The 26,066-nt window shown below is 33.0% G+C and overlaps 3 protein-coding genes and 1 long non-coding RNA gene across 10 annotated transcripts; 2 read left to right on the plus strand and 2 right to left on the minus strand.

Annotated features, from left to right (window-relative positions):
• Positions 2,519 to 14,866, plus strand: LOC109349047 (protein ENHANCED DISEASE RESISTANCE 2-like). Of its 4 annotated transcripts, none has more exons than XM_019589689.1 (22): positions 2,519 to 3,106; positions 3,782 to 3,856; positions 4,796 to 4,849; positions 5,014 to 5,082; positions 5,297 to 5,409; positions 6,665 to 6,732; positions 6,816 to 6,932; positions 7,082 to 7,122; positions 7,224 to 7,324; positions 7,700 to 7,795; positions 8,158 to 8,222; positions 8,504 to 8,575; positions 9,788 to 9,943; positions 10,157 to 10,389; positions 10,467 to 10,506; positions 10,653 to 10,807; positions 10,896 to 10,997; positions 11,226 to 11,270; positions 11,371 to 11,511; positions 13,269 to 13,364; positions 13,490 to 13,591; positions 14,507 to 14,866. In XM_019589689.1, exons 1-22 carry the CDS (start codon positions 2,966 to 2,968, stop codon positions 14,612 to 14,614), a joined length of 2,190 nt encoding a protein of 729 aa, XP_019445234.1. In that variant the 5' UTR covers positions 2,519 to 2,965; the 3' UTR covers positions 14,615 to 14,866. The 4 variants fall into 4 exon arrangements, with proteins under 4 accessions (XP_019445234.1, XP_019445236.1, XP_019445235.1 ...); XM_019589691.1 differs by having other exon boundaries at positions 5,306 to 5,409; XM_019589690.1 differs by having other exon boundaries at positions 5,017 to 5,082.
• Positions 14,688 to 15,209, minus strand: LOC109349055. The gene is made up of 2 exons (XR_002107910.1): positions 15,077 to 15,209; positions 14,688 to 15,031 (listed from the first exon to the last, which is right to left on the minus strand). It is a non-coding gene; the product is annotated as an uncharacterized LOC109349055 (long non-coding RNA).
• On the minus strand, positions 16,450 to 20,653 carry LOC109349049 (protein LOW PSII ACCUMULATION 3, chloroplastic). Of its 4 annotated transcripts, none has more exons than XM_019589693.1 (10): positions 20,550 to 20,653; positions 20,211 to 20,387; positions 19,509 to 19,556; positions 19,358 to 19,397; positions 19,146 to 19,246; positions 17,909 to 18,101; positions 17,726 to 17,824; positions 17,369 to 17,486; positions 17,001 to 17,141; positions 16,450 to 16,690 (listed from the first exon to the last, which is right to left on the minus strand). In XM_019589693.1, the coding sequence occupies exons 1-9, from the start codon at positions 20,613 to 20,615 to the stop codon at positions 17,021 to 17,023; spliced, it is 963 nt and encodes a 320-aa protein (XP_019445238.1). In that variant the 5' UTR covers positions 20,616 to 20,653; the 3' UTR covers positions 16,450 to 16,690; positions 17,001 to 17,020. The 4 variants fall into 4 exon arrangements, with proteins under 4 accessions (XP_019445238.1, XP_019445241.1, XP_019445242.1 ...); XM_019589696.1 differs by having other exon boundaries at positions 16,450 to 16,704; XM_019589697.1 differs by having other exon boundaries at positions 20,592 to 20,630.
• Positions 23,870 to 25,793, plus strand: LOC109349050 (isoflavone reductase homolog). The gene is made up of 4 exons (XM_019589698.1): positions 23,870 to 24,320; positions 24,753 to 24,993; positions 25,180 to 25,383; positions 25,480 to 25,793. The coding sequence occupies exons 1-4, from the start codon at positions 23,991 to 23,993 to the stop codon at positions 25,641 to 25,643; spliced, it is 939 nt and encodes a 312-aa protein (XP_019445243.1). The 5' UTR covers positions 23,870 to 23,990; the 3' UTR covers positions 25,644 to 25,793.

Below are 26,066 nucleotides of genomic sequence, written 5' to 3' on the forward strand. Positions count from 1 at the left end.
CAGCTAATCCCCATCCTTGAAAAATAATATTCCCTGTTCATTCATTGTTCTCAACGGCAGTGATAGCCCTGAATTTTAGGTTATGGGAGCACATGTACATAAATTTTTAGCATTAAAATTTATGAGGTTTAAAATATGTTTTACTCTTGAAAATCTATTGAATTTTTGGTTTGAGTTTCTATAATATTTTATTTTGTTTCGGTGCTTATAAATGCTACTTTTTTTAGTCCTTGTGATGACTAATAATGATATAACTAACATGACAGTTGACATGCTATTTTGATTATATAGCTGATTGTGGTATTTGATACAAACAATAATTTTGTATGCTCCTTAAAAAAGAACAACTAAAATTTTTATAAGAATAAATCTGAACACTAAAATTAAAATTGTGTTGTATTTTATTTAATAATGTAATTTATATATTATTAGTGTAAAGATTTATATATAATCATTATATTATTTGTAAATATAAATAATAGATAATATAATGACATAATATAAAATTCATACAGCAATATAAAATTTTCTCTCTTTATTTAAACCTTAAAAACTGCATTGATAGTTATGGTTAATGTTTGCCTTCTGATTTGTCCTTATGTGTATAATTTAGTTATATAACTACTGAACTCGGGCAAAAAAAAATAATTATATATGTATTATATACTACTATTAAAAAACTGTAAGACAGTGGGGAAGGTGCCCGCAATAAATGTAGGTGTGTCCTTGGAAATAATAGATAATAGATAATAGTCATACAGATTATGAGTAGATTATTTCCACCACAAATTCACCCCACAAAAAAAAAAAAAACTGGCAGAGAGAGAGTGTCACTGCGCCACACACATCTAAGATCTAACCCACACACATCTAAGATCTAACCCACACGGTCCAATTAAAACTTACCACCTTTCCAAATTATTCAAAACACAATTTAGGGGTTGTTGTTTCTTTAATGTGTATCCAAAACACATTTTAACTTACTCAGTTTTCATTTGAATTTTGAAATGACACGCATTACGTAAAAACTAAAAAGTATCACTATGTGAACCACTAGGTTAAAGTGGTAAGGCAACTACATTATTTTGGTCAAATATTTTTTAAATTTTGGTTAAAATTTAAAGTTTATAATCCGGTTGAGTCTCATCGAATCTAAGACTCTGGGTTCAAGATCAAATGTTAGATACAATCAATATTTAGTATTGGTTAGGGACCAAACATGATATGTCCTATCTCATTGTGACTCACTCGTCATGTTTGCATGTGTCTCTATTTAAATTTAAATGTATATATAGTAATATCACATTTTTTGTTAGGAGTATCATTAATTCTCTAATTTTTTATCATATATATATATATAACATTTAATATGTCAAATTACATATTCATACTAATAAATAATATTGAGAAAATTTTATATAAAATGAGTATGCATTATATTTAATCAAATCTAGGGTCGAGTTCAGATTTAAAAGTTGACCCGATCAATATATAGTGTCGAATTAGCCTCACGTCTATGACTGTTTACAGGTTCAAAAATGACCTAACTAACATTTAGGCTCAGGTAAGAACCAGCGTTATAAAAACCGGTTCTTACTAGCTGATTCAACCGGTAAATCAGTCTTAATACCGGTACGATACAGTAATTATACTGGTCATGCAATCATATCAGTTAAAACTGGCCAAAATAGACCAAAACTGGTCAAAGCCGACCAAAACTGGTCAAAATTGGTCATACCAGCCAGTTTTCAATTGAACCGTACTGGTCATACCGACCAGTTTTATTTAAAATTAACTTTTTAATGAAATTGAAAAAAATATTGATTTTTTTATTGATATTTTTATATCTAATTTTACCAGTACGCGGTTTAATTAATGAACCATCAATGATAAGAACAAATGTTAATTCATCTAATGTCAATTTAGCTTCAGGTCTATAACTGTTTCTAGGTTCAAAATAACCTAACTAACATTTAGGCTACTGGAAAAATAAACCTTAACTCACCCCACTGTCCCTAGTTTCTATTATTCACTGATGGGTACATTTTTCTCCACTATTCTCCTTTGCATGTATTCGAAGAAAGAGAAATTATTATCCCCTTGTTGTCTGTTGACATTTATTATTTGAAGTAAGATAAAATTTATTTTTAAGTAAGAATGAAATGTGAAAAAGTAATTTTTTTGGCAAGTAAAAAAACATTATAATCCTCTTCTTCACCAATGTCAGAAGAATTTTTTTTTTGTTTTTTTCCCCAAAAAATTGCCCAGATATTAATATCAAGGTGTAAACTTTAGCAATCTTGATGTATAAAAACATTTTACGAAAAAACATAATGAAAGATAATGAATGATATACTATACTAGTTATTAAAAAATAATTTAAACAAATTGTGAATGATATACTACAAGGTAATATATAAATATTAAATCTATATAAATCATAGATATTATATTTGTTAAAATATATGGATATCAAATATTGAAAAAATATTTTATTTCGTACATATAGTCACAGCCTTTTGATAACTAACGTGGGATCTCTAACTTGTTCTCATCAGAATCTCAATTTCACACGCGCGCAGAAAACACACTCTCTCGTATCGGTACCGTTCCTCTATACGTCGTCGTTTCTCGTTCGTCACCGATCCCGAACTCGAAGGAAGAAAAGGGTTGTGGAAGAACAACAACAATCACTAGTCACTACCATCGCCAATGTGGAATTTGAATTTTAAATCCTAAGTTCGTTGGCTCACGATTCCGCTGAAAACAACAGACCGTTGAATCACCGGTTTCATGTTCCTCCAATTCCGGCACCGGCGATGATTGATCAGGTCCCTTAGCGCGCAATTGATCTCGCCGAAGCAGAGATTCTCACTCTCCAGCTCCCGAATTCAAATCGATCTTTCAATTTCTTTTGAAATTCTTCTCCGTCATAGTCTTCGAGTTTGTGTTCGAGTGAAAAACGATGTCGTCGAAGGTTGTTTATGAAGGGTGGATGGTGCGGTATGGCCGAAGAAAGATTGGGCGATCCTTCATCCACATGAGATACTTCGTGCTCGAGTCGCGGTTACTCGCTTACTATAAGAGGAAACCACAGGATAATCAGGTAACTGGAAATGCTATCATCTTTTGTTGATCTTTTCTCTTTTGATTTTGTCTTTTTGGAAAGAAAAAAAGAAGATAAAATTTGTTACTTTTGCTACAGTTTCCATTGTTTTCGGTTATTAAGTTTTCAATGGTGATTTGGTGGGAAATTGTGGCCTCTTTTTTCTTCTCAACTTTTTGTTGTCTTTTTAATGTTTTGACGACAATTATGAGTAAGCCAGCATATTAATCCCTCAAATTATAAGTAGTCATCACGCCAGTCCCTGTATTTCAGAAACTATTATTTTAGTCCTTGTAATTGTACGCCGCCAGTGATATTAGCACCTAAATTGTAACCATCACGCCAGTCCCGGTATTGTAAGTACCTTAAATTTATATATCACAGAGACCTATTTGACCAACACAGAAAAGTTTCAGGCACTAGAATGATCAATGTTTGTAATTTCAGTGATTGAAATGATAGATTCTTAATTTCACACCTTCCTGGTCTAATGTGATAACTACTCATAATTTTCGGGATTAACATGATGGTTTACAAGAAAAAGAAGAAAATTGTGCTTTACTGAACACTTAGTTTTTTGAATATTTTCCTTTCTGGGAGGAGGGGAAGGTGTTGGAGAGGAGATGCTGCTAAAAAGACTTGAAGATATGAATTGTTTGTTTATGTTTTTCTTAGGTTCCTATTAAAACACTGCTAATAGATGGCAGCTGTAGAGTGGAGGATAGAGGCTTGAAGACTCATCATGGACATGTGAGTTCTGAAATTATTGTTTATTATTTATTATTATTGTCTTATATATATTATTTTGCTTTGTAGCAAATTCGCAATGCATGCTGTGGGAACTTTATATTCTTGAAATGATTAATTAGCAATTTATAATGAACTGTACTTTGGTTGGAATCAAAATGTGATTTTTGGATTTGCATATATCAAATTCAATGCTGTTACGTTACAAAATTAAATATTAGTTGTGGAATCTAGTGAATTGTGGGAGTGAGGCGATGTTGTGGACAGACTGATGATGTCTAATGCTTACAAAGATGGTTCATTGATACCAGTGGCATGTAGTAAAACAATGAAAAATGAATCTGGCCTCAAAATACTGCATACTGCCACAAAGTTCTTCTATCCTTATTCCAGCTGAAAGCTCTAGACCCTACTAAACCTTACATGGATTTCTCAAAGCTTTAAATGCACAGACTATGAGTAGGACCTAGGAAAACTCTGAGTAAGACACTAAGACCATTAAAAAATATTTAGATTTGGATTGCCTACTGGAAAATTTGGTTTATGATAAAACACAATGACATCATTTGATCAATGTAGTCATCCCCACATAGTGGGAAAAGTTTTTGGTTGTAGTGGTTGTTGTTTAAGTGCACAATTGTGATTCACCAAAAATACTGAAAATCCTAATTCAAATGTAATGCTAGTAGCCAAACAATGAAAAAGTAAGGGCCTCTTTGGTTTGTGAAAATGTTTTTTTGTTTTCATTAATAATTTCAAGTATGCCACATTGTCTTCATTCTGTTTCCACATTTCAAAAGATTTGAGTACACATTTTTTCTCCTTTTCATTAAGTTGAATTCATCAATTTGATCTTAGATGCTATTTTGATGGTGGTCTATGCTGGTTTTGGTAATTCTATTTGTCCACATTTCTTTATTAATATAATATATTTTTGTACAGATGGTTTATGTTTTGTCGGTTTACAACAAGAAAGAAAAGTATAATCGAATTACGGTGAGTAGATTTCCTCACATTCTTGAACCAGTATATTTATACTCTTCTATCCTTACTTACCATTGTGCTATTTGTTTTGGTAAGTTATTTAGCTTTATTGTGTTTTTTAAATACTTTTTCTCTTGCTCATGCTGTGTAAATACTTTATTATTCGGTTGTTTTAGCAGATGGCAGCGTTTAACATTCAAGAGGCACTAATCTGGAAGGAAAAAATTGAGTATGTCATCGACCAGGTCTGTTTCATCAGATTGCATAGTCCTATTAATTATGTTATATTCATATTCCTAAATTTCTTGTTACTTTGTTAGACATTATGTCTTCTTGATATATCGTGGCTCAAAATATAAAAAGCATTTTGTTGTTACATTTTGGTGCCTTGCAGTCTTTGTAAATTCATCAGTGAGACATGCTTTCCTATTGTGTATGTTGATGCTATTGAATTTTCAGTGTATGCAGCATCAGGGAGCACAACCATCAAATGGTAACAAATATATTTCTTTTGAGTACAAATCTGGGATGGACAATGGGAAGACAGCTTCTTCGTCAGACCGTGAAAGCCAGTACGTAATCTTTTTTTGTTGTTGCACTGTTTCCAGTTGTTTCCTATGTTTCGATTATTTCAACTATTTACGTCTTCCTTCAGATAGTTTTGTCTCATCCCAATGTCCATTCTTTGGAGACACAACTGAAATAATTCACTGAGACATAAAAAGGGTGTGATGATTCCCAATTTTGGAAACATTTTTTTCTTCAAAAAAAAAAAACTTGTTTGGAGATGGTTATTCTTGGATGAATTTTAAAACTTTTCTGGAAACATAGGTTTTAAAAACAGAAAAATGAAAACATCTTTGAGATGTTTTGAAAAGTTGTTTCATTGTTCTTTTTATCATGGTGGCAAATTTGTGACTATACAAATTCATTAATAACAATTTTGTAATAGAAATGATATTTTTTCCAATACCTCCGCAGTTCTCCAGAAAGCTTCTCCCTATGTCTCTTCACCTTCTCTGCTATTGCACACACCACTAAGGCCAGTAGGCCATACCCATTTGCTTCATAAACCCAGATCCCACAACGCGCTAGCCATCAGCCACCGTGACCTCCACTGTGAGGACCACCTCTGTTGCAGCCACCAAAACCTCTACCAGACAGGGATCCGAGACAGACCCAAGTAGTCATGCCACTACTAAGACCCCTCCGCGTTGCCAGCATTGATATTGCGTGAGAACCACCAAGCGTCATTCCCCTCCTACCTCAGTTTCACCTCAGTCCTCGGCCATCAAAAGCTCCATTTTGATTCTTTGATTTAATTAAGAAGTTTGAAATTTGTTGATTACTCTACTGAAGATCTTATATAATGCTTCAAATTATTGTAGGAAAAGTTTTGAGGAAACCCCCAACTTTCAACTTTTCATTTGTTTTAGGGTCTTCCATCCATTGTTCTGCAGAGCCACTAACCGAGTTCTCTTAATCCATGAATAATTTTACCAGACTTTCTTTAGACTCAACAACAACCTTAGTCCCACTAGGTGGGGTCAACAAAACTTTTTTAGTTGCAATTTTTTTATCTGATTTTAAAATCAATATCAACTTTTATTAAAATATTGTTATCTTACAGATTCTTTATTTTTTATTCTGGAAATTGGTTCTTAAAACAAGCCCAAAGGAACCTGAATATCTGATTTAGTATATTTAGGCATTTTTCATTTCATTTCTGAGCAAATAGCTCCACAGTAGTTAGTTGTAGGATACCAATTCTATATTGCATATACTCACGTATATTCATAACATCAGATATATTCTTTCAATAACCAGGTTCAGTGCTCAGGAGGATGAGGATGAGGCTCATCCAAATTTATTAAGGAGGACAACAATTGGAAATGGTCCACTTTGCATCCCTCAGCTTATGGGCTTACAATTACTCTGCTACAATCTATGTTTAATCCTTTCCTTTTATGAGTTGCAGGTCCTCCAGAATCAATTTTTGACTGGACAAGGGAAATAGATTCAGATTTATCAAATCAGAATATCAGTAACCAAGCATTCTCAAGAAAGCATTGGCGTCTTTTACAATGCGAAAATGGTTTGCTACATTTCTATACACGATAGAGCAATTTACTACTGCCTCAGTGACATAAAAGAAAATTTATCCAATGATAAATTTAAATACGGCAATGATTGGATAATCTTTAACTGTATAAACCGAGATGATTTTCCTTCTAAAATTTGCAGGACTTCGCATCTTTGAGGAACTTCTTGAAGTTGATTACCTGGTGCGTTTTATCCTGTTTTTCATTATTTGTGTGATGAAATCTTACCATTTCACTGATTTTTTTGGGAAACACTGTCATCCTCAATTAGCTTCTATATGTAGCCTAGGAGCTGTAGTAGAGCCATGAAGGCAGTAGGTGTTGTGGAGGCCACATGTGAAGAAATTTTTGAGCTTGTGATGAGCATGGATGGGACACGGTTTGAGTACGTCTTCCGCTCATTTACCACTATTTTTATGTTACTCCATATTTGTGGCTGTTTTGTGACCTGAAAAGGTCACAATTTCAAATCCTAGAAACAGTCTTGGCACTTGTGAGGGTAAGGCACCGCACATCTAAACTCCCAGATCTCACTAGGTCGGAGTCTCGTGCACTGGACCGCACTTTATTATTGTTTAATGTATGACTGTGTGTTATTCCCTTCTTTTTCTGGAAATATTGGCATGTAATTGGGAGCAAATCAGCAATTAAGGCTTGACACTTTAAGGGAGAGAAAATGAGCAATTGGACCACCTTTTGTTTGTTATACACTTTAAGTCAATCTACCAATCCATAATCCTCATTATTTGAATGCCTGCAGATGGGATTGCAGTTTCCAACATGGTAGCTTAGTCGAGGAGGTGGATGGGCATACAGCAGTGCTTTATCACCGACTTCAGCTAGACTGGTTCCCAATGTAAATATGATATAACTTCTCTGCCATTTATGAGAATTTGTATTTTATACTAGAGTAAACTTAAGCTATTATATTTGCATGAAGGCACAAATGGAAATGTTTATTTTGGAAAAACCAAATTTACCTGTATGCAGTGTCATAAGTTTTCTTGATATATTGTTGCATTTCTAGACATGTAAACATACATTTAGGTCTCCCGCTACCAAATTTACCTGTATGCAGTGTCATTTAAGTTTTCTTTGTAGTTTGTATCTGTTAAAACATGATTTAGGACCTGATGAATGGTTAAAAATGGTTGCATGGCCACAAAGTAAAGTCATTTAACTTTATGAACCCTACCTGCTACGTGTTCATCATGGCAGGTTTGTGTGGCCCCGTGATCTTTGTTATGTACGTTATTGGCGCCGAAATGATGATGGAAGTTATGGTATACAATTTTCTTTTTTGTTAAAGTTTTCTTGTACATGTTTATGGTGTTTGCTAATAAGGTCCCTTAGGGTATTGGTTAAGGGAACAAAAGTAGATAGAGTTGAATGAAAAGTAATCAATTTATTTTACTCACTGAAAATATTGAATACATTATTCTGCAAGTAAGAAGCATTTTTTTGGGTTATCAATTGTTCCTTAACCAGTGTCCTTCAGCACTCGTTAGCAACACCTAATGTTTACTCTATTGGAACTTTGCATTGATGTTTATTCCCCTTGCAGTTGTTCTATTTCGCTCTAGGGAACATGAGAATTGTAGTCCACAGCCAGGGTGTGTTCGGGCACATATTGAGAGTAAGATGCAATTCTTTTCAGATCTAACTCTATCATCCAAAGTTCAGGAGAGTGGGATCGATCCACTTCCTAAAGAGTGTCTTGATGCCTTCAACTTGTTATGGAATATGATTGTGCATATGTCATCTCTCGTGTTTTGCTATTTAGTTTTTTCAGATGACTGCCTCTTCTGACTTGTGTGGATCTGGTAGCTTTGGTGCATATTTTAACCTTATTTCACTAAGGAATGGAAGTAGGCAAGGTTATGTTTGTGCCTAAACAGGTCAAAAGTTGTTTAATACAATGTCAGCCTGACGGTTGAGCTTGGCACTTTGATTACCATAGGGCTTCTTTTTTGGCTTGACCTGCCTGAAAAGCCTTTTTGAAGGCCTATGTCACATGAAGGCCTTCAGATTGGGAAAAAAACTTTAAATTTTAACTTTTAAATCAGTACAAACTTAAGTGAAATTGTCATAATCTATATAAAATAAGTATATTATACTAATGTATGATTAACACATTATAAAAATTATATGTATATATATATTATGTATATTAAAATATTCTCAAGTATACATATAAATAATAATAAATAAATAAACTTGTAGGCTGAGTAAGCATTTGAAAAGTCCAAGAATGGAAAGGTTAGAATCATCTTAAAACATTTTAAAATCAATTACATCACTTGAATAGATAGAGTATATTCTTACTATCGGCTCAATATTTTTTATAGGCAATTTTTTTCAATTGGAATATTATGAAAAAGCTATAGCCTGTCATATTGAGGTTGTTGTTTGCAAAGGGATTGCAGTTTCCCTCTTTGAATTCTTTGAAACATGTGTAATGTTTCCATGATCAAAGAAACAAAGATGGAACCAGGGTAGAATACAACAACTTCATTATTTGCATCACCTTTTGTCAGCTTGAAATGAATATTGATCTTTATTACAATAAACATAATTGTTGTCATTATAATCATGCATTAGTTTTGTTGCAATAACAAAGCCCTTTTCCCAGTAGGCAGAACACATGAATCGTAATTTGCCACTGTGTTCTGTCATAAACCTAGTCGTCAAAAGGTCAATTAGTTCTAAGCCCTTTGTAATGGTTTCATGCACTAGTTTTTATTAAAGAACTAGTTTTTGTTTCAATTGAATGACACATTTCATGTAAAATCATGGATGGCAAGCATGCCATATTGAATTTTTTAGACCTAAGAACTGGTTTCTACAGGTGGAGGGTTTAACATTTCCCCCTTGAAACCTAGAAACGGAAGGCCCAGGACACAAGTCCAGCATCTTATGCAGATTGATCTGAAGGGCTGGGGTGTAGGTTACATGTCATCTTTTCAGCAGCACTGTCTCCGTCAAATGTTAAATTGTGTAGCTGGTGAGTAGACTTTCTTGTATGAGGTTTGAAATTCTTTATAGAATGGCAGTACTTTGCTTTTGTCATCATTGTGTCTTTTACACCCCTCTCTGTTTTGTAATAGAAAGTTTAGGAGCAGGGTAGATGGCCCCTAGTCTCTCTTTTGTGGCAGAGTCTCATGTGCGCCAAGCTTTAAAATACTCTCTGTCCCCCCCTCTCTTTCTTTCTCTACAGGTTTACGTGAATGGTTCACCCAAACAGATGAAAGGAATGCTCCACCACGAATTCCTGTCATGGTTAATATGTCCTCAGCATCTGTCTCTTCAAAGAAGACTCTGAAGCCAAATGATTCTTCTGTTCATCCTCCTTCTCTCGATCAATTAAATTCCGCAAGCAGAAATTCTGCCTATCAGGATGAATATTCTGATGAAGATGAGGATTTTCAAATAGCGGAACCTGAGCAAGAGGTTGTATTTATATTCCCACGTGTATACTATTACGATTTGCTTCATAAATTCTGAGTGTTGACTTTTTGATACTTCAGGCTTACCCAATTGACCATGAGAATGATGCCAGAAGAACAGGTAGGTGCTTACTATCCCCCCTCTCACACACAAAAAGATAATGCTATAATAGTATAATGATAAACATGTGCACGGTGCACCTGCACACAGATATGCATGTACATAGTATAGGGTTGACTAAATCTGATTTTTTCCTGGAATTGTAGTCTTGGAAGAAGAGCCTGCAGATGAAATTGACTTGTCTTCCTTTACGGGTAATTTACGACGTGATGATCGTGATAATGCTCGTGATTGCTGGAAAATTTCTGATGGAAATAACTTCAGAGTCAGAAGCAAGCATTTTTGCTATGACAAGTCTAAGGTCTTTCCTTATTATTCTTTTACTCTTTATGAATACAATATTATCCTTGTTTGGCGGTATTTTTATTCCTTTGAGATGAACTGTAAAGGTTCCTGCGGGCAAACATCTACTGGATCTTGTTGCTGTTGATTGGTTGAAGGACTCAAAAAGAATGGACCATGTGGCTAAGTGTCATGGTTGTGCAGCACAAGTGCGTATTAGAACCGTGTCCACATTATGTTTACTTTTATTTTGGTTGGTTTATCATTTTACCATGTTTCGTGAAAATAATTAGATATCTATGACCAACTTCCTGTCACTTGCATATACGAAAGGATATACTTGCATAGATTTTATTTGACATTTTTCTTATTTATAATTTAGTATCTCCTTTGAGGCTTTCACTGACAACAGTCCTTTACTTTCGGTGTCTATGTAGGTTGCATCAGAAAAAGGATTTTTCTCCATTATCATTAATCTTCAAGTGAGTTTCCTTCGTTCATGAGTCAATTTCAAACTTCAAAGGTTTGGAGTTTTTTAAAGGTTTGGAGTTGAGTAAATGAATGCATGTTGCTTGGTTGTAGGTGCCTGGATCCACACACTATAGTATGGTATTTTATTTTGTGACAAGGGAATTAGTTCCTGGGTCCCTCTTGCAACGCTTTGTTGATGGTGATGATGAATTCCGAAACAGTAGGTTGAAGCTCATCCCGTCAGTCCCAAAGGTATTTACTGAATTTTGTCATTATTATATATCTGGCATTTTTGGGTGGTGCTAAAGTGAGTTTGGGAATGCAGTTAGTATATTATTTTAGTAAATACTAAATAGGGTCACTAATATATAAAAAAACATACATCATTACAAGATTTGCTACAAATGCATCGTAAAATGAAAAAAGACAACATTCATGCTAATATCCATGTCTAGCAACAAGATCATAATTTTTATAGTTGTGTCCTCATTTCATAAGTAGAATTTTAAAACTGATTATTAAGCGTTAGTTTTTTGCAAATGATTGGGTGGGTTATGCAGCCCAGTTCATTCATAGGAAAAGAGTGCAAAATATCTGGCTCAAATATAGGCTGATAAAAAGGGGTGGCCTGGTGTAAAAGGCTCCCACCTAGTAGGGTATGAGGAGGGTAGACGTTTCCAGTCTTACCTTCGCAAGCGAAGAGACTGTTTTAGAATTTGAACTCATGAACATCAGGTCTTAATTGAGTTTGATCAAGCTGCAAGTTTTGAAGACAACAGTCTCTCTGTTTTTTTTTTTTGCTGTTCAACATGATTCATGAATTAACAGACTGTTTAGGAGTTAGATTGTCAGTTTGAAAACTGTGGTTTTAAGTACAGGTGCAGATCTCCCTGCGGGGTTTCCTTGTGGACTTCATCCATCTGGTTATTTTAATGCCACAGATTGATTTTTTTTAGAGTCGAACCCTGTGCTTGATTTTTGTCTGTATTATAGAACAAATTTTAGACCATGAAGGCTTGTCTGTTTACCATTTCTTTGGATGTTTTACATCTTATCACAACCAGAAATCCAGAATACAAAGTTGGATGTATAACTAGGTTTTGAGTCCCTTTTCATGTTTTTTTAGAAGAAAAGAAATATTATGTTGCTTTTTATCTTTTTGCAAGACTCAATGGCTGATGTGCAAGACCCTAAGTAGATACATGCTGCTGCCAACTTGATGTGTTTATGTTTGATCTGGCATCATTCATATATTAATCTGATTTATTATACTTTTGATTCCACAGACTAGGTCTCATTGTTGCCTTTTCCTTTTCTTTTTCTAAGAATAATTTATATATATTGGTAGAGGGTGAGTCTCGGCGTAACGTAAGGTTGCTACATAATGACATCTAGGTCATGGACTCACCGGTTCAAATATTGGAAACAACCTCTCCACTTCAGGGGTAAGGCTGCATATATCTACCCTCCCAAACCTTACCAAGTGGGAGTGATAAACACTGGTATCCCTCTAAGAAAGAATTATAGAATTAAAAGGAAGTGCCCCTGAACCAGAATCAAATTGATTCTTGGTAGGGTTCTATAGAATTGAGTATTATTGAAGAAGAATGAATTACAAGTAAGAAAGATACAATAAGGATCCCGCGATCCTTTCCCCTCTGACCCCACAATCAGGAATTGGTTTTTCAACTCACTAACTACTCCCTAAGCCTTACTTTCTAATTATAGGCTGCCCAACCAACTTAACTACCCAAGGGTGAGGAAAGTTTGTTATTTTAACAACCAAACTTTCCTTTTTCCCCTTTTATACACATGTTTAATCTCAGGCTTGGGTTTGGCTTTATCAGGGAGCCTCGTGCATTGAGCCGCCCTTTCTATTTTAAATTCATATGTATTGGTTTTTTCTTCCTCTTTTATTTGTAACCATCATCTTTCCTAGAAGGCTGGAGAAACAACTGTACGTTTTACTCTTTTCATTCCTTATTGATTTCCCAACTTAAAAAATGCAGGGCTCTTGGATTGTGCGCCAGAGTGTCGGGAGTACTCCTTGTATACTTGGAAAGGCAGTTGATTGCAACTATATTCGTGGTCCCAAGTATTTAGAAGTAAAGCTTCAGTCAATTTCTTTATAAATTGTTTTCTGTCTAATTGTTAGAAGCTTAGTACTAATGACTGATTTATGTATTACCTGTTTGTTGTGATCATTTAATCAAATAGTTTTTATTTGTAGATTGATGTTGATATTGGTTCTTCTACTGTTGCTAATGGAGTTTTGGGGTTGGTTGTTGGTGTGATTACAACATTGGTGGTTGATATGGCTTTTCTTATACAGGTATGTTTTTTTATGGTGTGGATTATATACTAGTAGTAATGAACATTTAAGTAAGTCTTGGGATTTAAGTGAAAGCAACTTGGACAAGAACTACATTTTGTTGCACACTTGCACTGAGTGTTTTCCTGTAAAAGCTTAATGACTTTGATTTCTCATTTGCTAATATAGTACGTGATTTTAGTTAAACTTTCTTTGGTCGGTTGTGGGTCTTTAATGTACAGCAGATTTTGTACACCTGCTAATCGATAAAAAGTGTTTTGATTTTCAATTATTTTGTTAAATTTTATTGCCAAAGCCAACTAGCCAAGCGGTAAGAGTTATTAGTACTTTTTCAAGTTGAGCCCGTTTTGCTTAACAAACCCTTTATGATATAATAATGATTTGATTTTTCCTATAGTGATGATTTGCCTCTGGGTTAAATTTGTTTTGTTGTCCTTAAAGATTACAATATTAGGAAATAACATTTATAAGAGTAAATTATGTGGACGCCTCTTGAGTTAGTGAAATTACACATTAGTGAAATTACTCATAGTACTTATCTTTCTTTTTACTCATACACAAATCATCCCTAATTTATATGCACTCATTCTACTTAGTACCTCGGCAAAGGGTGAGTGTAATTACATAATATCCCTTCAGGGGATGTTAATGCAATGCTTTAAGGTGGGGTGTGAGTGTAATTAAGCTAAACCTCAGTGTCATTGTAATTAACTCTATTTATGATAAAAGTGTGTGTGCACCTTGTGCCTTTTTCTAATTACCAACCTTGTGCTGTTTTTTTAACTCTTTATGCTCCTGATTTAGCCATAGAAAAAGGTTCACACATTGTCATTTAGTTCAAGCACTTTCTTGTGAAATATATAATTACTTAATTTTTATGGTAAGTACTGCTGAGAAAGTGTGACAAATTGACAGGCAAATACACCTGATGAGTTGCCCGAGAAGCTTATTGGAGCAGTTCGAGTCTCTCATTTAGAGCTCAAATCTGCCATAGTCCCAAAACTGGATCCGGATCCATCATGACTGACCTAGTCGTTTCTACTGTTCTTTTATGCAAAATCATTTGTTTGCAATATGAATGTGTACCATTTTTACGGGGATGTAGGTTTATTGGTTTTCCTATGAAATATTAAAGGGAAATTCATTCCCCCTTTTGGGTTTTTAGTTCATTTAAATGTCAAGCTGATGGGATCTGTATATTGTTAAGGTATTCATACCCGGGTATATTTTGTAGCTCCATTTCTGTTGGAAGAAAAAAGGAAAGTTGTCTAGTCATTTCATGCAATCTTGGAATTGGCTTGTGTAATGTTCGGACTTTCTCCTTCTTGACATATCTCAAAATCATAATTAAACATTGCATCTTGCATTTTGTCGTAGTCTTTCTACCTCCTAACATGTCCTACTCCTGGGGGTTGTAACTTGCTATATTTAACAATGCACCTAGTTTCGCTTCAGCATGCCAACTTGCTATATTTAACAATGCACCTAGTTTCTCTTCAGCATGCCAACTGCCAAGTCATATCTGCAACTGGTGTGTCCTAAAATATATTATATTTTGTCCTTATTTTGCATGCAAATTATTATCTAAACTGTGATTTTAATTAGTATTTGTTGTATTATCATTTAGTTTATTTGCTATTTTAATGAAAAGGGCTTCAAATAAATATCAGTATAATGAAATGAAGACATTTGTATTTTATTAACTAAATTACATTCGAATGCATCTTTAGTAACACACTGCCCAGATTTCAAATAACAATAATAGTATCATTATTCTCACCCTACATTAGAGTTTATTTGATTTGCACCAAAAGAAAAATGTTTCCCTTTTCTGTTTTTAAGTATACAATACATAAAACAGTGTTATTGGCTTCATGGTCTATAGTCTATACAATTGGTTGTAAACAAAAAACTATGAAAACGGAAATAGAATTAGTATATAAGAATTGTATTAAAAATATTAGAATGATTAGACTTAACTCAACTCACAAGTTAGCTTATGGAGTGAGAGTTTTCTAAGGATTATAAGCATTGACTCGACCATATTCAAAATACCTATCTTAACATATACTTTCACATCCAATATATGACATCTGAAATATAAAGTTCTTATCATTGAACATTTAGAGTGACTCATAAGGAGGGTTAAACTTTGATAAGTTATTTAACCTTCATTAACATTAACTAATACATATTCTCTACCGGACTTAACAAAAGAGAGATTTAAGATTATCTATCATTTTAGGATGAATTCAATCATTAAGTGTAGAAAACCAAATTATTTATTAAGTATAGGAGTGGAAAATCATTTAACAAATCTAAGGGAAATAATAGAGCCTAAATTAAGAACATTAAAGATAAATTAGGGATAAAAATGAGCAACAAAATGATTCAAGGATATTTATTGAGTATAAGAGTGGAAATCATTTAAAAATTCTTAAAGTATTTTTATAAATAATCATTTATTTTATTTAAATCGAATAGACATGAGATTGCAATTAGATACTTAGAAAGATATATTTTAAATATAGTTTAATATGTGTAGTAACAATATAAAGTTTTTTTACACAGTAAATATATATATATAAATCATATTTTTATTTAAGAGATTGATCCATGAATAATAAATGATGGACTTATGTAAAAAAATCTTTACACCACAATGGCCAAAAAAGTATCATTGCAATTACATAATGTTAATGACATTTTAAACTGTATATCCATACTTAATTAATTATTACTTCAGGTATTTATTTTTAAAAATGGTTTATTACAATCCTATATATTGCTTGTTTTCAGTTCTAAAATTTAAGTGGAAATTATATTCAGCAGTACTCCACCACAAAAGAACACAGTGATTTGACCCACTGGTATCAATTCAGTGGTTGTTGATGCAATTCTGCACTAATCTATATGGTACACAGTATATACATGCTCATAGGCAGAAAGCATGAATTCATAAACTGTACAACAAATAACAACTTGCTACACCATTTAGAAAAAGCCATTTCTTTGAGCCACAACTTCTGAACTTCCTTATTCAAATGGCAAGGTCTACTTCTTCCTAAGTTTCTGCAGAATGGAGATAGATATCAACACCTGTCTCCTCATCAGTACAAATAAATGAACATAAACTATTATGTCAACATATAATAGTCTTCATATTCATAACTTTTGCTTTCCATTAATCTTACCAATGGAAAAAAATCTTATCCTGTCATTAGTTTGAGTTTATCTCAATTTAACTTCAATTATGTTATTTTATCTTTTGTCTTAAGAGCTTTGTCTATTTACTAAACTTTATGTCCCGACTCGCACTTGAATTTAATGGTAAATCCAATCATGGCTAACAATCTTAACACAAGAATGACAAACTCCAAAAAAGAGATCACATGGAAGAATTGCTTACCATTACTAGTTCCCAAAATCTCAATTTGCTGGAAGAATCTCAAGGGCAACTTCCTTCAGGGATGGCATAGTAACTTGTTGATGTAGACAAATATATTTATTCCCCACTCTTCTGAGTACCTTCCATGGTCCTGGATAGCACCTATGAAAAATATGATAAACAAACTACATATAAGTGGTATACGTACTCAAGAAAATATAAATTTCATGAACTGCGTCTAAACCAAATAAAAAGTCTAGCTATCAACAGAAGTTTACTTTGATTTCCAAGCAAGATATTGCATATTTCACAGATTACTGTGATATTTAGCATGACCTTCTAACATATTAGAGTTAGAGTGACTGGAGTTAAATAGGTAGCTATCAGACCTGAAAAGTGTTCCTCCATTTCGTCCTTTGAAATTATGAATGTAATACACAGTTTCCATCATAGGCAGGAAGGTCTTATTAAGTGCAGCAAGCTTTGGGTAGAAGAATGGTGGATAATCTTGATTTGTTGAAGGATAACTATTTTCCGAGTAAGTCCAGAAGGATATGGAGAATTTTAACTTTTAAGTTGTAAAACTCGTCTCAAAATCACATCTTTGACATTGAATCCAGTACCTCATTTTCTAATTACTACCAAACTAAGATTTTGTAAAGAAAGAATAATCTTAATAAAAGCTGGATAAGAGCAGGTAGATACAGCTCATAAATATGAAGGCTGAATAATTTGACAAAGGATACAGCCAGATCTTATACGATCAAGTTCTCCATTGAAAATAATAAGTTTCCTTTCCGTGTTCAAGACCGCCTCTTTGTAAAGCTCTTCCACAACAAGCATTTCTGAAATACAATGGATGAATGGAATAGTAGTCAAGAAACTTTCCATCGTTTATATCGACAAGAATGAAGGAAGATAGTATCTACCATTGACATTAAAATATGGGTATGCTACCAAGAAAAGTTCATCTCCTGCTTTCACTCTGTCTGACATTTTTACTTTCTCAACAAAACCAAAATCTTGAAAAAATGATGGCTTTGTCAGATAGTCCAATTTAAAAGAAGCTCCACTAAAGACTGATTGTCTGGCAAAGTCAACTTCGCTAGCCTCTGGAAAAAACTGATTTTCACAAGGTTATGCATCAATTTCAACTGGAAGTAGTGAAGCTAAAGTATGACAAATTAACAATAAAAACTTTCATATGATCATCTCTACAAAACACAAACTTTAGTAGATAAACATGTCTGAAGAAACGGGACACTATATACATAAGGTCCACTAACAAGTGGCCACAACATGCATCGTTTAAGAATTCAAGAAATAGAAACATTGTCTTGGAAATCAAAACAATGATTTTCAAGTTATTAAATACATCAGTTTCTGATGCAAAAACTCTATTTTTTGAATCCTTAAACAATACCCATAGGACCATATTTAGCATTCACCTGCACATAAATGAGCAAGCCAGAACTATTTGGAGCAGTCACCAAGGATAAAATCTTGGGTGTATTGATCATAACAGACGTTTTAACTGAGAGTCAGAGTTTGAAAGAAACTTGAAATTGACTTTGAACTTATTTAGATTGTATGCTAAAAAATAAAAACATCTAAAAAAAGAACAGACCCAACTGCCAAGTGAAAGAAAAACAGAGAACATGTTGGACCAGACTGCTACCGGGGAGCCTCCAACCACCGGGGTGCGAAAGAGTTTATAAGAAGGAAAGGCTCATAGAACTAAAACCTTAAAGCATTAGTTTCATGGGTTTTTCCTACTTATAAAGTCTTTCACTCTTCCTTGCATATCCAATGTGGGACTTCACACTTAATAAACCCAACATAAATAATTAATTTACATGTAGAGAAAAGACTTTCATCCAGAAAACAAGGTGAGACATAAAGAAGAATGATGCTTTAAATCAAGAAGATTACTATTCTTGTTCTTGTAGTGTTATCAGAGCTAATGACGTGGTCATAAAGAAGAATGATGTTCTAAATGAAGAAGATTACTATTCTTGTTCTTGTAGTTTTATCAGAGCTAATGATGTGGTCATAAAGAAGAATGATGTTCTAAATCAAGAAGATTACTATTCTTGTTCTTGTAGTTTTCTCAGAGCTAATGAAGCAGTCATAAACAAGAATGATGCTCTAAATCAAGAAGATTACTATTCTTGTTCTTGTAGTTTTCTCAGAGCTAATGAAGCGATCACAAAATTCACGAATTAATTGCATACTCTCAGTCATCTCTATTCCACCTTCACCATCTCCTGATATCATGGAGTGATATGAATCAGTTTGAAAATAGATTGGAACAAGGGTGCAATGAAACTCAATCCAAAAAGAGAAATTAAAGAGAAGGAAGGTGAAATATGGAGAACCTGGTACGGAAGCAAGTCCAGCTGTGGGAAATTCAATCTCCTGTATAAGATTGTTGTTCATTACAGGCTCTATAAAATATTAGCTCCTCAGTTTAATTTGTGTAACTTCCAAACTTCATAATAAAATCTATTACTATTCGAAATAACTAACCATTAACTGTCTGTTATCCTTCATAGCCAATTCCACTGCTACTCTTGCCTGTTGGTTCATTCATTAACAAAGACACAAATTTTAGTACTCCATTAGCATATTTGTCTGCCTGTACATGATAGAAACTATAAGGAAAATGAAAATTGCACAACTCAATGAGACATAGCACCTCACACCTCGCATCATAGACACTATTGGACATGTGTTTTAATTTTTATACTACATTAATAAAGAATTGTGTTAACTTTAAAAACATTATTCTTCTTTCTGAACGTTTGAATAATGTTATATTCTCTTACTAATCCTCCTACCCACAAGAAAGTGGATATGTCACTTGTAAACCAATCATTTAATAAATAAAGTATTACTTTGTGAAGTATGTCAATTTCTTGGGGATAGGAGGATATATCATTTTCTTTCTTAATGTTGAATATGAGTATTGAGCTGCTAGGCATACTTTTATCAAAATATATCATTTCATATTGGTAATTGATAATGATTCTCCTAATCCACTCACATTAAATTAAATGGAAGGGAGAGAATACATTTTTATTTTGGTTCATTTCTATTTTACACTAGTGCACTACACCAGGTGACATAATAAATAACCACAACATTACAATGGGACATAATCAATTTAAAAGGTTAATGTTACAATTAAAAGAAAACATGATTGAAAAGGGTGGATCATGAAAAACATACTTGTTCCAAAAGCTCAGTGTAATCAGTAGGGAAAGGCACATTAGTCTCAGTAGAGGCACTGACATCGGAAACAGAACAACCCGTTAGTTTTCGATTCCTGGGTACCAATGAAGCAGTAACTCCTCCAATTCTTGTAACCCCACCATTTTTTAGCGGCAAAGTTTCCAACTTGATAACCTGTAGATTCAGACAAGCAACCAGTTAAGACAGTGGAAGCCATTTTTAATTTTGTAAAGATATTTTTTGTGTTCTTAGTAAATTTTGGAGCAATTATGGTAGAAAGTTTAGTAGATTGTGATGGGGAGAGAAAAAATTGAGGTGGTTGGAAGAAATTGTTACAGATGAAGTAGGAAATGGGAAAGTAGAGAGAGTGGATAAAACCATTTTTGAAGCTACACCTCTCATACATCAACCAGAGCCAACAAATTTAATTTAATATATTCTAAGTGGTGCTAAGCGGTCATGTGAGTAATTTATTAAATTAAATGTTTATTTCATATAATCTTATATTTTATTTTGACAATAAAAAATATATAAATAATAAAACATAATTTAAATACAATTTAAATTGTTTATTAAATACAATTCATTCTATTCACATAAACCTCCTAGAAGTGCATGATTAACACCAATGAACGAAATCAGTCCTAGTGACACATAGCTCAAACCGCAATTCTTTGTCGCTATTTTGTTTTTCATATTTCAGTAGCTGCTATTTGAAAGGGTGACATGACTATGAAAACTCCATCAACTTCAAAAGTGAAATTACTCCAGTTTTCTATTCAACATTATATATCCCAAATATATTGAGCTACCATTATATCCCAATCCCAACAAACCATTTTTAAACCATTATGTATTAGTTATCTTATCTTATTTATTCATCAAAAATAGGACAGAAATTCTTACGCTGCTTTAATTTTCAATTGACACCAACTCATGCTTGACCCTCTATAGTTTCTGTATCTTTAAGCCTTTGAATAGGCATTCTTCATTAACAGGCCTGTCCATACGTAAATCAACCAGAAATGTTCCTTTCAACAACAACATTGTATGATTATATCTATATAAAGAGAATATCAAAATGAAAACAGTTTTTATATAAAAATTATGAAACAATAAATATAGATAATCGTATGTATATATATGTATATATATATTTTTTTAATCTTCACCGTTCAAATAAGATTCAATAGTCTATATTAATTTTTGTCATTTCTCCTGAGTTGCTCCATATATGTATATATATATATATTTATAATGATGGTGAAAGATGACCAAGTAGGTGAGCTAACTATGCAAAAATTCATTATACTATTTTTGAGTTGATAAAACTAATGTATTATAGTATACTCCTGTCCCCAAAAGATGGTAAAAAAATTACAAATAAAATTGCTTAAAAATATAAACTATGATGTGTAATTAGGTAACCTATGAAAGATGCATTAAGTGATGGGATAATTAATTAGTTAACCGGTTAGGCAAAATATTAAAAATATGTATTCCCTTTGATTTTCTAAATTTTACTATCTACTAAAAGAGGAAATACAAAATTGCCATTTTTATGAATTTTTGGTAGAAATCATATGTATTATTTGTTTGTTGTCGATCGTAGTCACTACTCACGAACAAACTTTTGTTTATTTTAAAGAATATGTTATATTCTCGTATAAACAAATCTAAACATAAGTTTTGGTCTGGTTAGAGAAACTAGAGCTCTCTTAGATAGTAATTGGTAAATTCGGATTGATCACATCTAACATGAAGTCAATTGTTGTGTGTGGATGCTTTAGCAATTCCCACTCTCATTTGTGAGAATGTGAATGTAATTGATTTCCTCTATAAAGCCATTTATAAAACTGCTTCTCCATTTTAGGACCAATTTATCGGGTTCAAATCCTCTCTATTTTCTGAACAGATGAATAGTGTTGGGACTGAAATTGATTTTTCAAAAGTTGTTTAAGACCAAATTGAAGGTTTTTTGAGAAACCAAAGTAAAATTTTACTCTACTAAAACAATTTTTTAATTAGTTTTATATGATGTCAGAATCGCCTCAATTTTTTCTACATGGGACCTATAAGATGCCAGGATCAGTTATGTCATCAACAACATTTGTTTTCCTTTCTCTTCATTTTTTTCAAATGCAACCAACTAAAGTTTTGACAAATCTCAGATCTGAAACTCTAAGCTTTCCTTATCTAAGTAGAAAGTGACAAACTTAGTGAATGAAAGGACTAGCTATATTTATATTAAATGTCATACCCACCAAACCTACTAAACAAAAGAGCATATGCACTAACCCATCAACACATAATATATAGAAAAATATTAAATCCAAGATAATTGAAATAGGCATGAGTCATTAGTGACCGCACATGAAGGATGACTTCAAAGTCATTGTTTTGTTTTATATGTCCAAAACCAACCCAAGGTCCATTACTTTATAACCACTTCTTCAGGTTTACTTCAACAACCCACTTAGGTTAGTTGGATGTAGAATCTACTACCTAATGTTAATGTTAAAACAATACTGTTTGTGATTATAATTCTTATTTGTTGCAAAATTTAAACATCGAAGAATATACATGATTTTAAATTTTGAAACTTCTGTTGGCAAACTAGTGTGATGCTGTCATTCTTACCCTTTTTCTTTCACCTTATAGCTGCTAGATTTTGATCCAAGTTTTTCTTTGGTGGAGAACTCGGTTTTCGTTTTGATTTTGAGTAATTTAGTTCTTTAAAAAATAATTTTATCAATTTCATATTTCCGACTTAAATCTATATAAACTTGGTCTAATTCCATTCCATTCCATTCTAATACGTGGAAATGCAATATTTTAATGAAGACCTTTGTAAGTGACACTATTCTACAAAATTTTGAACATGTACACCATACTTTTAAAATTCAACATACATTTTTTTTTATATTTTGAGAATAAGAGTTGATAAAATGATAAGATTATTGTTTTATGATTTCAAAGCTCATATTATAACTTAAAGTTTGATCAGCCAATATATCATGTTGATTTAATGTATTTTCTATCCACGCAAAAACTTAAATAGAAATAAGCTATAAATGATAATATAATTTTTCCTCATATCCTTGCATTAGAATATTACTATTATGACAATCATCATAGCACTATTACTACCATCACCATATTAGTATCACATAATTTAATGACAAAATACAAGACCATCCTATTATTATGATGTTTTTAATCCTATCTTATCATTATACTGCCACAACTGTCCTAAAGTTCGGTTTCAAATAATTAAAAGTCTGTCGTTGGTCGAGTAAAGTTGTGAACCTCTAGCGTCTTGGCCACTAAGCCCTTATTTATACTATATTTCTTCTTTCACCGACACAAAATAATGGCATGGTGAGACATCCAATTAGGAAATAAGTTATAACATACAAATCAAACTTTTTTGTAATTAGGTGTCCTGCACTTGATTATATATTAGAGTAACTTGCACTAAAAGAAGACACCTTAGCTTTTTTTTTATGAATATATAGAAGAATTTAAAAAACTTCATAGTCGATTTTATAATAAAATACGAACATACTCGAAACCAAATGTTGAAAAATATTTTTTGCACCCTATCTATACCACCTATATAGAACACCATACTCAATTTGAATGTAGGAGGATATTGCCATATATATATATATATACGATTCCTCACAAATATTTGAAGGGAAAGGTGGTGGGTTTATGAGAAGAATTCTTTATATATAGTTATCATTTGCACGCTCATTATATATTGACTCAGCAATGGGAAAGAGCAAGGTTCTTGTTGTTGGGGGCACAGGTTATGTTGGGAGGAGGATAGTGAAGGCAAGCTTAGAACATGGTCATGAAACATATGTTCTTCAAAGGCCAGAGATAGGGCTAGATATTGAAAAGCTACAGATTTTGCTATCATTCAAGAAGCAAGGTGCTATTCTGGTGGAGGCTTCATTCTCTGATCATCAGAGCCTAGTGGATGCTGTGAAACTAGTAGATGTTGTGATTTGCACCATGTCTGGTGTTCATTTTCGGTCTCATAACTTATTAACTCAGCTCAAACTTGTTGAGGCCATCAAGGATGCTGCCAACATCAAGGTACTTAATAATCTAATATATTTCCAGGAGGATGTTATATATCTAGCCAGTATTTATTTTATAGAATTTGGAGATAATTGTATAGCATAATTTATTAATAACTAGTTGTGTTATTTTAGATTAAGCTACTACTCTTATCATATGAGTTCTAGAAATTATATTCAATCCATTTTTTATGGAGTTCAAGTTATGTTTTGGACCAATCTGTCATGTCATAAATGTTGCACAATCATATAATTTATATTTATTTTTCATTAACACTTTTGATACATAAAAATCACATTGGACTTGACTAATTCAAGCCAAGTCGACCTATTTAACTTGATCAAAGACAGTGTAATACCTATTTTTATTGGACTTGAAGAAATAACATCATAAACATTTTTTAAATTCTAAACTCACAAGGTTGTCTCTTATTTTTTTCTTCCATAGCGTTTCTATCCTTCAGAATTTGGCATGGACCCAGCACTTATGGGACATGCACTTGAACCAGGACGTGTCACATTCGATGAAAAAATGATTGTAAGAAAAGCAATTGAAGAAGCCAACATTCCTTTCACTTACATTTCTGCTAATTGCTTTGCTGGCTACTTCGCTGGTAATCTCTCTCAGATGAAGACCCTTCTCCCTCCTAGGGACAAGGTCCTTCTCTATGGAGATGGCAACGTCAAAGGTATCATAAAAAATAATCGTCAAGTTCATTATAAATGAGTAGTGGATGATATATCAACCGTGTATAAATATTTATAATAATATTGCATAGATATTACACTAATATATAATGTTGTTTATATTTTGACAAAAATGTAAGTCATTTTCATATTATAATAGATATGTTAAGGGGTGTTTTCTACTGCAGCTGTTTATATGGATGAAGATGATGTAGCAACATACACAATTAAGACAATTGATGATCCTAGAACATTGAACAAGACAGTGTACCTAAGGCCACCAGAAAACATTCTCACTCAAAGAGAGTTGATTCAGAAGTGGGAGGAACTTATAGGAAAGCAACTAGAGAAAAGCACCATATCTGAACAAGACTTCCTTTCTACTTTAAAAGGTAAAAAACTAAACCCAAAATAACAATAAATGAAGTAGATTTTTTGGTGTAATTCCATGTCAATAAATAATGATTATTGGTTGGTGTGAATTCCAGGTTTGGATTTTGCAAGCCAAGTGGGAGTGGGGCATTTCTATCATATTTTCTATGAAGGGTGTTTAACAAACTTTGAAATAGGAGAAAATGGAGAAGAAGCCTCAGAGCTTTATCCAGAGGTGAATTATACTCGCATGGATCAATATCTAAAAGTCTATGTGTGACTTTATAATAAGCATGGTAATTCAACTTGAACACCAAATAAAAATCCGAGGAAAAAAAGATGACCATACTTGTTACTAGTATTTTACTTCTATCAGTTGAATCCTTTGTAACCATGTTTGTTTTAATTGGGAACTTGTATCATTTTCTTTCATCTGAACTCTACATCAAACTGTCCTAAACAATGGTTACCTTGATTAGTTTGATGATGCCGGCCTTTGAACTTTGTAATACTTTACTTTTTAATCGAATAACATGATTGGTTATACGGTGGCATGTTGTATTGCATTTTTAATGGACTGGTGGAGTATTCCCAAGAATGAATAAAAATCTCTAGCCTTCATCACATAAATCTCACACCAAGTTTTGCCAATTAAATTTAACATGCAATCTTCAATCACAGGGGAAGGAAAACATAATAGATA

Source organism: Lupinus angustifolius, chromosome LG06, assembly GCF_001865875.1.
Source record: "Lupinus angustifolius cultivar Tanjil chromosome LG06, LupAngTanjil_v1.0, whole genome shotgun sequence".
NCBI lineage: Eukaryota > Viridiplantae > Streptophyta > Magnoliopsida > Fabales > Fabaceae > Lupinus > Lupinus angustifolius.